The following is a 15,229-nucleotide window of genomic DNA, read 5'->3' as shown; positions in this document are numbered from 1 at the left end:
AGGAAAAACTAGGTTATAGCTGACACGGTATGCAGCTTTATGCGTGCAAACTGTTGTGAAACTGTGAGATGCTAGTACAGGCAGGGACCATCAGCACTGAGTGTGGGTTTAACAAAATGTGCAATGTCTCTCTAAAACCAGCTCATCTGGTGCCCTTTTCCCAGTCTGCTCCCTCCCACCTCTTCTGCCTGTTACAGTCTGAAATGAAGCACCTGAGAGTCTGAACACAATAAATCCAGGTGAAGGTTTATGGTGTTGGCCTTTCAGTCTGAAGGCAGATTTCCCCAGTAGGACCTTATATTACTGATCCTGGCTTTGGAAGAGCGGCCAAAGTAACTGTTCCTGTATTTGAGAAATGGCTTTGTTTCTAGCCTTGGGTGCACTCCCAGACATCTTTGCTTGCTTGCTGTGCTCTTGAACCAAGCTGTCTCTGACGTGGGGCTAGAGGGAATAGGTAGGCCTTCGAACCTTTCAGACTATCAGGTGGCTAGTATGAAAAACAGAGGGAGTATGTCATTTGCTGGCACTTCAGGAGTGTTCTTTGGTCAGCCGAGATGCACAAAAGTGAGTGAGAAGCTATTGCTCTCCGAGTAGTATTTCATGAATCTTGCCAGAGGATCACCCGATAAAATCACGTCTCAGACGTAGCTGCTCCATGGCTGCAAATCCATGTTTTTTTCAGTATTTTACATATGGAAATGACAGAGACATTGCTAAGGGAAGCCAGACGTTGATTCTAGTCTTCACCCTGCAGGAACGAATATGTCCTTAACAAAAATTTAAAAATTGGTGATTTCTGAACATTTTTGGACTATCAGATCTGTGTCAATCCTCAACTTCTTTTTTTTTTCTTGCAGTCTGCATGTTTAAAACAGTACAAAACTGCTACAGATCTGCTGTGAGCCATTTCCTGTAGCGTGGGAACCACTGGCTAAGCAATAGATTCGTTTTGCATATTTTTTGGTGGTGAACTGCAGTAGCTAGAAAAAAGAAGTTTTTAGAGAGTGGCAAGGCAGGGGTCAGGCAGTTAGCAGCCCGGGTTCCTGCGCCTGCATATTGGATCGCTTCAGGTGACCTCCAGCCAAATAGTTCCAGATTATGGAATTAACTTGCTAGGTTTTGAAGTTTCAGAAACACTTAAGTCGGATGCATGACCTTTCACCCCACAGCCGCTGTGATACATGATCGTGCACTTTGAGACAGTTCACATAGTGTTGCTGCTCTGTTAATGGTCTTTTGGGAGCTTTGGGGAGTCTGGGACATTTCTGCTCATTCTTTGGTGGGCAGAAGGTTCAGCTTTCACTGCACTTCACAGCCTGGCCTCAAAGAGTGAGCAGCCCCGAGTGAGCATTAGCCTAGCTCCTCACCTGGGACACCAAATGTTGTACTCGGATTGCGGGATTAGCCCAGCACTTAAGACCACGTCCCAGCTTGTGCTGTGAGCAGTGCCGGGAACACTGTGTGCTTTGCCAGTTAATGCTGAGTTTGGACGTCAGAGATGGCAAATCAGGCCAAAGGGAGCGTGGGTTATGTGTAATGTGTTTCTGTTCTCATTGCAGGGAGATGATGGGCCAGATGTTCGTGGCGGGTCCGGAGATATTTTGTTGGTGCATGCAACAGAGACCGACAGGAAAGGTACAGTGGATGCACCCAAGCGAGCTGGAGAGGGCAGCCTGGTGTGGTCTTTTGCTGCTTTTAAGCTGATTCTCTCTAGTGTGAGCAGTTGCAAAGTTACCATATGCAGCGGGGCCGGGGTGGAGAGGACGGCATTAATGATCCTGTGAGTTGTGGGGAGGATTGTGCTTATCTTTGGTGAAACAGAGGTAAGCTGGATAAGCACTTGTTCATTCCATTTAGCAGCAGGGATGGTATTAACTCCTTAAAGCCCTTGCCGAGATCTGGAAGGCAAGGCCCACCAGCGGAGCTGGTGACGGTGCTGCGTTGGTGACTCTGTGCCTGCTGAGGCAGGCCGCCGCTTTCCGAAAGAGCAGCTGCAAATGGCCTGTTGTGGCCTATTTGTTAAAACCCTTCTTTATCTTTCCAAACCCAGTCACCTCCCACATGATGCAGCTCCTTTCTGAGACCTGTGACAAAGATAGCCTTTGCGGCATTCCCAAGGAGTGATTTTGAACCTGCCAAACACATTTGTGCTGATGGCCTTAACCAGAATTGATCTCCTTATCTCCTGGGACGCAAAGCAACATGCACTGACCTGCTGAACCACTCAGCTATTTTAGAGGCTTGATCAGTCAAAGGGGAAATAACTTTCATGTGTGTTTTTAAATGGCAGCTTTTTTACTGTGGCATAAGGTGTTTGCAATTGCTTACCAGAACCATTCGACTGGGAAGAAAATCCTTCTGCTGGCGGATATACAGTCTACATCACACATCCAACCCAGGCACAAAAGACCAAAGTTGGGAACATAGTAGAAAGAGGGGCACAATTCATTATGCTATGGTTAGATATGTAAAAAAAGTCAAGGTGGTGAAAATATCCCTTGTAAAAAAGCTGAAAATGGAATAGAGAAGCTCTGGTTTACTATTGCTGTACTCCAGAACAAGCGTCACATTGGAAAAACTTCTTCCATACTCTTGCCGTTTAAAGACAGCTACTGGATTAAGGGACGTGTGTTAGACAACTAGTTCATGAATGGTGAGCTTTGCGGATGTTGCAAAGAGTGAGGTGAAAGCTGTGGAGGACCTCTCAAGACTGGAAAAACTAGAGCAGGGTTTTAAATACACAGCAGGGGGGACAGGGGGAGCGGATGGGTGGAGGGAGGCCTGAGCAGCGCATTGCTCAGAATAGTCACAGAGCTTAGCCTTACGCACTCCGCCAAGCCGTTGAGCTGAATGGAGCATGGAGGAATTTGTGCTATGCTAACCCACTGTTTGGGTGACTGAGAGGGTTAATGAATTAAGCTTACAATGAGAAGAATTCCGGGCTTGTAAATCAATCAGCCAAACTGCACAGAGGGGTATAGTTAAGAGGCTTTCCTTTAAAGATGAATTTCTTGGCAGCTTTGAGTGCCAGAGCAGACCAGCTGTATTACCTCACGTTGCCTTTTGGGCAGATGGGAACCCAGAATAAATGTAACTCCACGCCCTGTTGCATGATGCTTCTTGTCCATTTGAGTTTTGTAGAAGAGCTAAATGGAATAAGGCATAAAAGGAGACTTGTGGTCTTCAGGAATAAAATCCGTGGTCAGTTAAGTGCTCTCAGCCACACGCGCTTGCTGTGAGTGCAGGATTACAGCCGGACAAGGCCTAGGACTCACCCCTGGCATGACCACCCAACCTCTGGCTTTAGAGCTTAAGCCTGGATGTCTTTAACTAAAAGCAACTCTCTGATTTGAGAAGAGCAGGCAGAGCGTCTCTGGGCGAGGTGCCTGCCAAGAGAAACACTGCAGGTAGCAAGGCGCAAATCTGCCCTTCCCTCCCCTTTCACGCACCGCGGGTCGAGGGTGCAGCACGTGGGTGCGGGGTGCTCTCGCCCCGGCTGAGGCCAGCCGCACGTGTGCGGCCCTGCCTGGGCAGGCACGGCACGAGCTGCGTCCCCCAGCCCTGCCAGCGAAGGGCGGCAGGCCGTGCCGCTGCAGAGGGTCACTGCGCTGCAGCGTGGTGGTTTATACCGGCGCTGAGCTTCCTTTTTGACCCTGCTGTCTGCAGTGACCGAGCCTGGCCCAGCACTGCTGGTGTACTGCAGTCCGAACCTGAAAGCTGCTCTCCCTGTTGCGGTTCCTGCTTTTTCGAGTTGCACCCTCTGGGCCCGTGGCAATAGCCAAAGCCCCTGTGATTCTGGGGCCTGGGGCACCCCGGGGCGCAGCTTAACGAGCAGCAGTTCTCTGCATGCACCGGGTCAGCGCTTGTGTCGCGGCCATGGGTCACAGCACGGCAGGGCGGTCATGGTCATGGCAGGGTCGGTTTTTGCTGTACAATTTACTCCTCTTTAGGCTGGAAACGATCTTGCATTTACGCTCTCCTGAGGGAGTTTTCCTGGATCGCGGCGAGGCGGGGAGGGTCTGCGGCACCATATCATCATTTTAAATACGTGCATTCCTGTTGTGAGGGAAGAGTGACCCTGTTCTTCCTGCACAGCTCTGTGCTACCTAGGCAATAAAGACAGAGAACAGACACCCATCTCTCATAGTCACGTCTTCTCTTTAAAGTATCCCCAAGGCCCTCAGCACACTTTTCCTTGACCTGTTATTAAACGTTTCCGACCCACAGACAGGTGTTTTTCCCTGACCCCTTTCGTGATCCCCTAAGCCGAAGAGCAAGGCAATTGCTTCCAAGGGGAGCCAGGCCGCTGGGGTCGGGGCAGCTCTGCTGTTGCTTTCATGCCTTAGGGTCCATCTGCTGGTAAGAAGCAACAACGCAGCATTTCTGTAAAGCTCCTTGTCAAATTGTGTCCCCTTCCTCTTTCTGTAAGGCTGGATTCAACCTAAGAATGAGCTTCCTTTTCTAAACGCAGGGTGTTTATCTTTCCCTGTAGATCTGGTGCTGTACTGTGAAGCCTTTCTGACCACATACAGGACATTTATTACCCCAGAAGAGCTCATCAAGAAGCTGCAGTACAGATATCCTTTTGCATGAAAGACAGTTCAGCCTCTTCAAGGATCAGGGCCAAGCAGTCATCGCGGAGGGAGCTGGTGGGAATTTGTTCAGGCAAAAGCCTGCTGGCACCGCAGTCAGCAATGTGCTTGCCATAGAGGTGTCGCACACAGCCTGCCCGCTGCCGAGCAGGGAGTCCCTCACCTCTGCGCCCTGCAGCTGGGAAATGCTCTGGGGCAGGTCAAGGCAGAGAGGAGCATCTCCAGCAAGTGTGGAGACTTCTTGGTGAGCACCCGCCCTGTCTGCAGCTCCTTCCCCTTGGCTCTGTTGCAGTGGCTCCCTTACCACCAGCAGTGCTGAGTGGGTCAGTGTCTCAGTTCAGGCAGTGCAAAGGCCTCATGGGTTTTGGTCCTGTAACCGCACGTCAAAGGAAGCCTGACGTCACCCTGCCCTGAGCCGCAGCTCATCACTGCCATCTGCAGCAGAGCCCGTGTCCCCAGTGCTTCTGCTGGGATCAGTTCTGCCAAGGACACAGCAAAGCTCACTGCAGAGCAATGGCCAGTGAAAACCCTTGCTTTGGAGAGGTGCTGGGGCATTGCCGTAGGCCGTTTTCTGCACCCTGTTTCTCATTCCCTTTGTCCACCTGGTGGAAGGTTTTTCAGCCTTTGCTGTCCTGTCTCCCCCACGCTGTTCCCCTTGCAGCAAATTGGGTAGTGAGACCTGTTATGAGACCAGATGTCACAGACCGGTGGGGGGGGATCACAGCAAAGGACTGCTGCTCATTAAATTTCGCCTTACAGATAATGCTCTGCTAGCATGAATTCTGCAAGGTGTAAGAACCTCCTCACACCCCTGCTATCTGCAGCTGGTGGTATCTTAGTACCATGTTAATTAGAGTGCTATTAGTGTCCCATATCTCCTAGAAGTTGAACACCAGTTTCAGTCAAGACAGAGTGTTATGCTATTGTAATGTTCCTCAAGGTGGCCGTTAGTTGTACTAATGTCGGTCTGACTTGATTCTTTAATTTGTGACCAACATATGAGAAGTTTTGCCACTTCGCAGACACATTTAAGAAGCGAGTCAGTAAGAACACCTTCTTCGTGCTGGTGAGAGTGGTGGATGAGCTGTGGTGAGTTGCTTTCTTTGTTTTGGGCTTGGAGATACAGGGTCAGTAAAAAGATGGAGGTCTACCAGCTGTGAACATTGCATTTTTTAAACCCCATCTGAGATGGTACCTAGGTATCCCCTGCCTTGACCAAGGAGACAGCTGCAATACTGGACACAGGGAACCCTCTTTTTGGAAGAGCAAGTTTTCACAGTATCCTCTCTGGGTCTGTGATTTTAAAATAACTGGTGAAAGGGGAATCTCTTTAAGAAAGGAAAAGCTGGGAAGAGGAGGAATTTCAGTCACTTGGTTCTGCTTTTGGGAAAGAGTGATAAGACTATGCAGATACAAATTCCGTAGCTCGGAGTCGTAGCTCTGATGTCTTGCTTGGGTTTTCCATCTTTCTCTCAGCTTAGTGGAGTTGACAGACGAAATTCTCAAGCTGCTGATGGACCTGGTGTTCCGGCTAGTCTGCAACGGGGAGCTGAGCCTCGCTAGAGTGTTACGCAAAAATATCCTTGATAAAGTTGATCAGAAGAATATGCTGAGATACGCCAATTCCATCAAACCTCTCGCAGCCCGTGGGGTGGCAGCCAGGTGAGGAATTGTGCATGTAACCATATCTTGCTCCTTTCTGAGAGACAGGCATCCCTCACCTGCAGATGCAACAGTTTTCTTAGTCCAGAACATAATGATGGAAAGAAAACAAGTCACATTTTCTTAGCCTTTATACTTCATCCTTGTTTCCTACAGGCCGGGGACCCTGCACGATTTCCACAGTCACGAAATAGCTGAGCAGCTGACCCTCCTAGATGCCGAACTCTTCTATAAAATTGAGGTACAGAGACAAGGATGGGATGAGGGTGGTGGCAGGGATTTTAACACATACCCTCTGCAATCTCTGGTATTGCTCCCTGCCAGCTTTCCATGCACACCTGTTGCGTTGTAGGAGACAGCTGAATTTGTGTCAGCAAAAGCCTATGACCACAGGCTGCGACTGGGGAATCTTAAGGCAGAAATCCTGTTTTAACGTGTGGTGTTCTCCTCTCTCTCTCTTCCTTGGCAGATACCAGAAGTTTTGCTTTGGGCAAAGGAGCAAAATGAAGAGAAGAGCCCCAACCTGACACAGTTTACAGAGCACTTTAATAACATGTCCTACTGGTAAGGAGATCAGAGTGACCATGGCACTGAATTGTGCTTAATCTCCAGTGCCTTAGAGTTCAATATATTTCTCCTTGAGCTGGGTTCCCTTATTACAAGGATTGTATCTTTTAGTAGCATCGTGCGTATATTTTTGGCTGGGAACTAGATGCAGGGCACTCTTCAAAGAACCCAGAACACTGGAAATACAAAATCATTAGGGTTTCGGAGGGCACAGCAACCTGTAAGAATTAAGAGTTATCATCAGTATTGTTAAGCTCCTCAAACAAACATTCCCCCTGCAAATAAGTGCACTCCTAAGGGTGATGTTACTTCATTATGGTCATCCTTGAAATTATTCTATTCTTGTTTTGAATTGAAGTGCTCCATTTAAGTTGAAAGCATCATGGACTTGTCAGCATTGTTCATCCATCCTTATTAGTTACCCGTTTTGCAAATGAAGCAAGAAATCTGAGATCAGAATTCTGCCTCAGTGGGTTTATCATTCTTTCTGTTTTGTTCTGTCTGTTCTTTCAGGGTCCGTTCAATAATTATGGTGCAAGAGAAAGCCCAAGACCGAGAGAGGCTGCTCCTTAAATTTATAAAAATTATGAAGGTATCAGCTTGATTCTTGCTGTGAATCACACACACTGTTCATTAAGTATCTGGGGACAAGAGTAGGAGTGTGGGACATTCCAGTGAATAGAACTGTTTGTTGCCAGCAGGCTTTTCAGAGCTCTAGAGTAACGTATTCTCCTTCTTCACAGCACTTACGAAAGCTGAATAATTTTAATTCCTATCTGGCCATTCTTTCTGCACTGGATTCTGCGCCCATCCGAAGGCTGGAGTGGCAGAAACAAACCTCAGAGGTAAGGAACAGCAAGGACTTTCATCTTTAGGGGGAAAAAAGGGCTGTCTTGTTACAGTATGAAACGGCTGGGTGGGTTTGAACAGCTCAGTGATGTCCCAGTGTGGAGAGCTGGTGGATAAACGCTCTCTGCTTGTATAATGCCGCGGTGCTGGAAACCTGCAGCGTTTCTGGGCATTCTGACAGCGGCAGAAATGCCAGCACAGTTACAGGCTGCGAGAACAGCGTCTTCCTCCCTGCAAATTGAAGGCTTGCTGAAGCTGAAAGCGTTGAGGTTCTGTGTACACAGTCAGGCTCACATTTATTAAATCAACTGGAGTTGTTTGCAGGGTGGCATTAACTCCCTAGCCTGCATAGGTCCCTGGAGGGGATGTCGCAGAGAAAGCTGGTTTTATAGCAGTGGTGCTGCCATGGGCTTTGTCTTCTGCTAGGGCCTGGCTGAGTACTGCACGCTGATTGACAGCTCCTCGTCCTTCCGGGCCTACCGAGCAGCTCTGGCTGATGTGGAGCCTCCCTGCATACCTTACCTGTGAGTTGTGGATTTGTCTTTCCTCTGCCATAGCTCCTGCACATTCAAGCAGCTCCTTCAGTGATTTCTCAGCAGCTTCTGCTCAGCTGAACACTTGCCTTTACCCTACATCTAGAATAACGCGTCGGTGTGCCACATCTCTATAGCAAACCCACCTACCTGCTCTGGAGCAGCTCATCGTGTGCTAGGGAAGAGCAGGGTGACACCCCTGGGCACTGCTGTCCCTTTCCCTGTGGCAGTGTATTCCTGCTATCAGATGACTGGATTTCTCTCTCCACTGTTCCCCTGAGGATCTTACTCCTTTTTGTAAACATCGATCAAAGCCCAGACTACCTCCTGCTGTTTCCGATGCTTTACTTTGTGCCTCAGCTCTCTTTTTTTGTAAAGGTGAATTGACTTGAATTGACTATGTAAAGGAGATATGAAGTGCCTGGATCTTTAGTTGACACTTTTTAAGCACAGGTTTTTTGGGGTCTGTGCACAGAAAGACAAATTTTCCCCTGAGGTAAAATGGATCCCACAACTTTGAGCTGCTTCATGCTCCTCTACGTCAGCTCTGATTCTGCTGACTAGAAGAGCTGGTAAATTAGGAATCTCCCTTGTCAGACACATGCTTCTTCATTCTGTTGCCAGATGAAAGGTTGAAGCCTTTGCCCTTCTCTGTACAGGCCCTCTGATCTAGATACCAGATTGCGTCTGGGTTTATCCTAGTAAAAATTCTCCTGGTCTTGCTTTCTTCTGTGGTAAAAATTCTGTAGGAAGAGGTTGCATCTCATGTGGTGGGGACCACAGGAGCACTGTGCAGGCACACAGGTGGGCAGGGGAGGTAGAGAGAGGAAGGGAGACACAGACTCTTTTGCTAGCAAAGCCTCAACATGAGGGAAATCATCTTGCATGAAACTGGAAGGAAGGCTTATCCCCCCGGCCAATGTGCCCCATTGCAACCTTCTTCCAGCCTGGTCGTCTTCTCCGCAAACAGTGAAAGAGCAACAGACCCAGCACGATGCCTCACCCCTGGGATATCTCAGCTTTGCATGCAATAGATATCTCAGCTTTGCATGCAATGATAGGATCTAAACACCTTCATATTTGCTGGCGGGGTGGGGGGGAGATGTTCCCCTCTAGTTTAAAATCGTGATGCTAAGGGTGCCAGCAGCGGGAGGCAACTCGACTATGTGCAACCGCCTTTTGGCTGGCTGTCCTGCCTGTGCGTGATTAACCTCTGTACTTGTTTGCCTACTCCCTGGCCTGCCACCCCTTCTCTCTTTCAGAGGCCTAATTCTGCAGGACCTGACCTTTGTCCATCTGGGAAACCCAGATTACATTGACAGCAAAGTGAACTTTTCCAAGCGCTGGCAGCAGTTTAACATCCTGGACAGCATGAGGTGCTTCCAGCAAGTGTGAGTGCCGCGAAGGGGGTCGGAGGCGGCTCTGCGATGCTGCCGTGGGGTGGTCACCGCCCGCGGTGGCGGAGGCACGGGAGCTGCTGTGGAAAGGGAAGGGAGTGATGGAAACTTAAGGAGTCCTGGCAGTGCATAAAGTTTCCCTACTCCTTTTCTTCACACAACAGCTTTTCCTCCAGAGTTTTGTTGTTGCTGGTTCCTGTGTTCTCTCGGTCAGGAAAGGTTTTCCTTAAGGCTCTTTTTCAGTAGAAGCCACAGTTGCAATTCAGTGTCACAGGATCAGTGGTCTTTTTTCCCAGTTCAGTGGTGGGTGTCACATGTGTCCCCCCTCCCTGGTGTCCCGTCGTTGTCACGAGTAGCTGGCTCAGGTAGCCGAGATGGCGGTGCGGGGTGTGCGTTGGAGCAGAGGGGCGGCTCTGGGCTGGAGGCGTTCCCGAGCAGCATCTCGGTTAACTGCAGCCCTTCTGTTCTCTCTGGTTTTACAGACATTACGACATCAAAAGAAATGATGATATAGTGTCATTCTTCAACGATTTCAGCGACCATCTGGCTGAGGAGGCCTTGTGGGAACTGTCTCTCAAAATCAAACCTCGGAACATTACGAGGAGAAAAACAGACCGGGAAGAGAAAACCTAGGAGAAGGGGTTTGTGCGAGCGAGGAGAATTGCTCCGCGGACGCGCCGAGGGCAGCTAGGAGACTGGAGTTCAGTGTTTGTACCTGTTACTGGATGACGCGCCCTCCCTCCCAGCTGGCAGCGATCACTGGGCGTGCGAACGTTGGGCGCTCTGAGCGCAAGAGCAGCCAACGCGTGCGTGAGCCGCCTTCTCGCCAGCCGGCAGCAGCTGAGGCTGGAGATCAGCCAGTGCTCGCTGCACCCACCTTCCTTCTCCTCCCGCCCCTCCGTGCCATGGATCAGCTTTAACCTGGGGAGGGAGCTTGGCGGAAGGGGGGTCCCGTGCCAGCGGGTCGCTGATTTGCTGACTGATGTTTCGCTGGCGTTCGGAAGGCCCCGAGCTTTTGTTTCCATCCCTAAGGGAGGCTCAGCAGGAGCTCAGCACCCACCGAGTCGCTTGTCTCCGGAGCGTCCCCCAGCAGGCAGCCGCCGCGGGAGGCGGGGGTTCGCCTCGCCCCTGTAACGCCGCCTCGAAACGCTTTTAGCCGCGGGAGACGAGGGCGGAGGAATCCGCCGCTGTCTGCCGGAGGAGCTCTGCTTTCAGAGAGCTCGCTTTTGTTTACAGGGGTGTTGAGTTTACCCCAGATCTCTCTCGCCTTCCCGAAGGGAGGAAGGCACCGGTCATAGATGCGGAAGAGGCACTGAAAACGTGGGCAGGGACCCGCCATCTCCAGTTGTCGTATCCCCCTCCTCCTCTCAGATCTCATTATTTAAGCGACGGTAATCCCTTTGAGCCCTGGAAATATTGACTAGCCGAGGTACCGCGGTTCGCCCGTCCTGCGAACCCGTGTCTTTTAGTGATGGTACTAGCTTTTGCACAGTAAATTCTGTAGTATACAAGACTGTAAATATTAGTATTTAGAATCCATTGGGGATTTTTTTGATGCATGTCTGAACACCAGTGGATTTATAGGAAAAAAAAAAAAGCAAAACAGTATGTATGAAATTCACAGCCGGTGACCATGTCGTTCCAAGTGCTGGAATTAAGGAGCTCGGGGCAGCGCGCGGAGCCGGCTGCGGGGCGGGATGCAGGATCCAGGCAGAGGAGCTAGCGGATACGTTCCCGGGATTGCAAACGCCAGCAGGGAGGGAGCCCTGCTCCAGGCCAGGCCTGCCCGTCCCCTCCACCCCGTTCCTCTCTCCTCTCGTTGTTGCCAAATGGTTTGGGGGGGTTACGGGGGGGGGGTCCCACCTGGATAACCCTTGGTGCTGCGCTTCGTGGTCCGATTTTGGGAAGAAGCCTCGGCGAGGGCCTGTCCCCAGAGCCAGCGGGGCCCAGGCAGCCCAGCACGTGGGAGGGGGTCGGCGTTTCCCACCCGCGCAGCGCTGACCCCCGTCTGTTCGGTGTGCCTTATTCAGCCCCTCGGTCCCCTCTGCGCGGCCCGGCCCGGCCGTCGTCCTCCCCCCCGGCGCAGCCCCCGCCGGCCGGGTCGCCCCCTTCCTCGCTCTCCCCGTTCGGTTGTTTACAGTGTGGGTCACGGTGTCGAGTGTGTGCTGTGCGTTTTACCGGCCCTGCAAGGCCTTTTTCGGAAACACGTCGTGTGCTCACAGGTTTTTACAGAGTCCTGTCTAACAAAAACCCCGCGGTTTTAGGGCCGTGGCGTGCAAGGAGTATCCGCGGGATGGTCTGCCGAGCATCCTTAATTTATTTCCCAGTAGCAGCGAGTCCGAGTCGCAAGCGCTTCCTTCTGCAGACGGTGCGCGGCTTAGCCGGCTCCCTTCCAGCGGCAGAGGGACGACGGCTGCCGAGCTCAGCTCACAGGATTAGACCTGGCTTTCCCTGACGGTTTAGGCATGGGGCTCATCAGCGCGCCGACTTGCACCGTTCTCATTAAATAAACGCTCGTGAGGCAGTTTAGTCAGACCCGCTGCAGTCGCTCACGGCCGGCTCCCCGTTCGCGTTGGCCAGCCCGAGGGACATGTTTCCGCGCACGGTGCCGAAGCAGCCGGGCTGATCCCGCTCCCCAGCCGGCCTGCGCGAAAGCAGCGCAAAAGGCGCCCGAGCCGCGTGCCCTCTCCGGCAGAGCCTTTGCAATCCCCGAGGGCTTCGCAGCCTTCGAAGCAGGACGTAATACTTCTTCTTCTTTGTAAATAAGATTTAAAATAAAAAAAAAAAGTCTGTGAAAAAGCAAATGCAATCCGCGTCGGGCGCAGCGTGGTCTGCCGCTCGCGCCGACCGCGGCACGTCGCCGTCGGAGGTGTGCTCTAGCGTAGGCCGTTCCTAGGAGTGTCGTGAGTGGTGATAGCACTAAAAGCAGCCCCCGGGTTTCAGCCCGCCGCCCCGCGGCGTTACGTTGTATTATATATTTACCACTAACCCCGTCCTGATGGTGGCATCTTCCTGCGAACATTTCAGACCTGTAACTTTTATATTAAAGACAAATAAATACCAATAACGAACCTGCCTAACGATCCTGTTTACGGTGCATGCAGCAGTCTGTGGATTAAAGTGACAATCGAATCCCCCTCTGGAGCTGGTGTGGCCTCGTGCTTTCTGCGGTGCTCCGGGCTCGTCCCTTCCCGCGGCCTTCCCTGCTTTTGCTTTCACCCTGCAAATCCCCCGTGTGCCGCGGGGCCAAGAGCGTCTCGCATGCCGGAGCATGTGGCGGCCGGCGTGCGGGCGGCAGCAGCCCGACCACAGCCTCGTGACAGCCCGCGGAGGGCTGCAAATATCCCTGCGGCGGCCTGGATTGCCGGCAACGGTCCGGTGCTATTTCAGGCCTGGCCCGGCTTCAAGATTCCTCTGGAAATAACCCGCATCTGCCGGCTGGGGAGGAGGATGCCCAGACGCTGAGCACGCGGGGCCACTGCCGAGCCGGCTGGGAGGAGCGATGCACGGCTGCTTCCCCGAGCGCCTCGCTTGTGCGGGCGTTTCTTGGTGTTTAAATCCCCCCCGGCAGCACCGTGTTGCAACCTTGCAGCCACTGTTTGCTTTGCAAACGTCTGCTGAGCAACTCCATCGCTCTGACGCGGTCTGGGGTGCATTTGGGGGAGTTTGGTGACGGTTACGCACCGCCACCCCCAGCGCCGCCCGTGCAGGGCCCTGCCCCAGGGACCTGCCAGCACCCGCCGGCCCGGCCTGGCCTCCCGCCCCGCTCACGGGGTGGCTGGTGCTGGCTGCTTCTGGAGGAAACCCTGGGGACTGATTATGGGAGAATTCACCTGAATCTTGTGGCAAACAAATGCCGTGGGGAGAGGGTCCCTTGCGCATGGGAAACGCGAGCTTTGGATACACCTGTTTTATTTAAACAGCAGCAGCAAAAAAGTAGCAATACAGCATGTGCATCTGTGCAGAATTACTATAGAAGCAACATATACCATTTTTTAAATATTTTATCCCGTTAGTAATTATTGGGGGGTTTCTGATGTGCTTGAATGGCCGGAGCAGTGAGCTGTCCTTGTGAAGCAGCCACGTGCTGTGGCCCTGCATTTGCTGCTTGGCTCTTTGCTCCGTTTCCAGCTGGGATTTTGGAAGACTGCAGGTCGCTCTGCTCAGAAAGTCCTGCAAACGTCTCCTCGTGATGTCCCGGGAGCCGGGCTGCCGCCCCCGGGCACCACGCACCCCCGAAGTGCAGCCCGCAGGGACGGGATTGAACATCCCAGGGGAGCAGCCCTGGGGGTCCGGGTTCGGACACGGCGTTGCCATTGCCGCACGGCTCGCTCGGAGCGGAGCAGCCTCTGCTCAGCTTTGCGGCGGCTGCAGGGGAAGGCAAGCGGCATCACTGCTCCCCGGCGCCATCCTGCCCCTTCCCAGGGGCAGCTGCTCCCCGGCCTGGCTCCTGGAGCCTGGGAGTCCCGCAAGGGAGGGCATTTGTGTCCTGTCAGCTCCGGTAATGCTTTTACGGCCATATTCTGCCCCTTCCCAGCCCGTCCCCTGCCCGGGGTTCACTGGGAGGAGACGGCGGTGGCCTCGCGCCCCCGTCACTGGTAGAGGGCCACCAGGACGTAGACGACCCAGCTGAAGGAGGCGAACAAGCCGAAGAGGAGGCTGAAGAGGACCAGGGACTGCGTCTTCTTGGAGGCCAGCTTGGCCCGCGCCAGGTCTCCTCGGCTGAGCGCGGCCCGGGTCTGGCGCGGGGAGGAGAAGGAGCGCGGTTAGGAGAGCCCGGGGTGCTGGGACACCTTCGATGCGAGCAGGACGCGGCCGAGCTGCTGCCATCAGCACGGTGACGGGGAGGGGGGTGGCGGCCTTACCTCGTTGGAGTAGACGAGCGCCACGAGGCCCGTGAGCAAGCAGCAGAAGATGGTCACCAGCACCGCCTCCACCATGTAGTCCTTGGGCGGGCGCTGCTGGCGGGGGGCGGCGGGGGGCCCGGCGCCCAGCTGCCCATCGTACTGCAAGGCAGAGCGCGGCGGGTCAGCGCGGCCCCCTCCCTCCCCGAGCGCCCCGCGGCCCCCGTCCCTGGTTGGGGGGGGGGGGGGGGGGGGGTTTCCCGGCTGGGTTGGGGGCTACGTACGATGGTGTAGGGCAGGGGGCCCGGCGGGGGGCCCTGGGGCGCGTAGGGGCCCGGCCAGGCCGCCGCCGGCTGGCAGACGACGGGCTGGAAAGGCGGGAAGAGGAGGTGGCAGGTCTTCGGGTCCGGCGGCGAGTAGGGTGGCGGGTCCCCCGCGAAGGCGGTGCTGCCGGCCGCCGGCTCCTTGGGGGCTTCGTGGGGGGCTGCGGCCCCCGGCTCCGGGCTCCCTGGTGCCGCCGCGGGCCCTGCGGAGACGGAGACCGTCGGGGCTGCCATCACCGGGCCTGGCGGGGAGGCCGTGGGGCCTCGGGCGCCTCACGAGGCCCTGCAGGACTTGGGGGACGAGAGGGGCGGGTGTTTTCGGCCGGGGAGGCCCAGGCGGTGGCAGCGCCCGAGCGGGACTTACCTGGCTGCATGGCCGAGCCGCTCCCGGGCTGTCGCCGCCACGCGGGGCCGGGCCGTCATTAATCATTGACCAGGGTGTTTGCCCATGGCCGCGCCAGC

At 53.9% G+C, this 15,229-nt stretch overlaps 2 protein-coding genes across 5 annotated transcripts in view; one reads left to right on the top strand and one right to left on the bottom strand.

Annotated features, from left to right (window-relative positions):
- The window catches only part of RAPGEF1 (Rap guanine nucleotide exchange factor 1), an 89,487-nt gene extending 76,743 nt beyond the window's left edge, over nt 1–12,744 (top strand). For all 3 annotated transcript variants that reach the window (XM_064523775.1, XM_064523777.1, XM_064523776.1), the window contains 11 exons: nt 1,560–1,635; nt 4,493–4,581; nt 5,593–5,681; nt 6,069–6,254; nt 6,411–6,495; nt 6,724–6,818; nt 7,335–7,413; nt 7,565–7,666; nt 8,097–8,194; nt 9,466–9,594; nt 10,083–12,744. In XM_064523775.1, the coding sequence (XP_064379845.1) occupies nt 1,560–1,635; nt 4,493–4,581; nt 5,593–5,681; nt 6,069–6,254; nt 6,411–6,495; nt 6,724–6,818; nt 7,335–7,413; nt 7,565–7,666; nt 8,097–8,194; nt 9,466–9,594; nt 10,083–10,233 (1,179 nt within the window). In that variant the 3' untranslated portion in view covers nt 10,234–12,744. The remainder of the gene's footprint in view (nt 1–1,559; nt 1,636–4,492; nt 4,582–5,592; nt 5,682–6,068; nt 6,255–6,410; nt 6,496–6,723; nt 6,819–7,334; nt 7,414–7,564; nt 7,667–8,096; nt 8,195–9,465; nt 9,595–10,082) is intronic.
- Nucleotides 12,745–13,497: 753 nt separating this feature from the next.
- PRRT1B (proline rich transmembrane protein 1B) lies at nt 13,498–15,176 on the bottom strand. 2 transcript variants are annotated; one of them, XM_064524060.1, is made up of 4 exons: nt 15,132–15,176; nt 14,729–14,970; nt 14,466–14,606; nt 13,498–14,339 (listed from the first exon to the last, which is right to left on the bottom strand). In XM_064524060.1, the coding sequence occupies exons 1-4, from the start codon at nt 15,139–15,141 to the stop codon at nt 14,193–14,195; spliced, it is 540 nt and encodes a 179-aa protein (XP_064380130.1). In that variant the 5' UTR covers nt 15,142–15,176; the 3' UTR covers nt 13,498–14,192. The 2 variants fall into 2 exon arrangements, with proteins under 2 accessions (XP_064380130.1, XP_064380129.1); XM_064524059.1 differs by lacking the exon at nt 15,132–15,176 and having other exon boundaries at nt 14,729–15,117.
- Nucleotides 15,177–15,229: the final 53 nt, after the last annotated feature.

Source organism: Dromaius novaehollandiae, chromosome 20 (assembly GCF_036370855.1).
Source record: "Dromaius novaehollandiae isolate bDroNov1 chromosome 20, bDroNov1.hap1, whole genome shotgun sequence".
Lineage (NCBI taxonomy): Eukaryota > Metazoa > Chordata > Aves > Casuariiformes > Dromaiidae > Dromaius > Dromaius novaehollandiae.
Note: the sequence above shows the minus strand (reverse complement) of the source record. Positions and strands in the feature narration are given on the sequence as shown.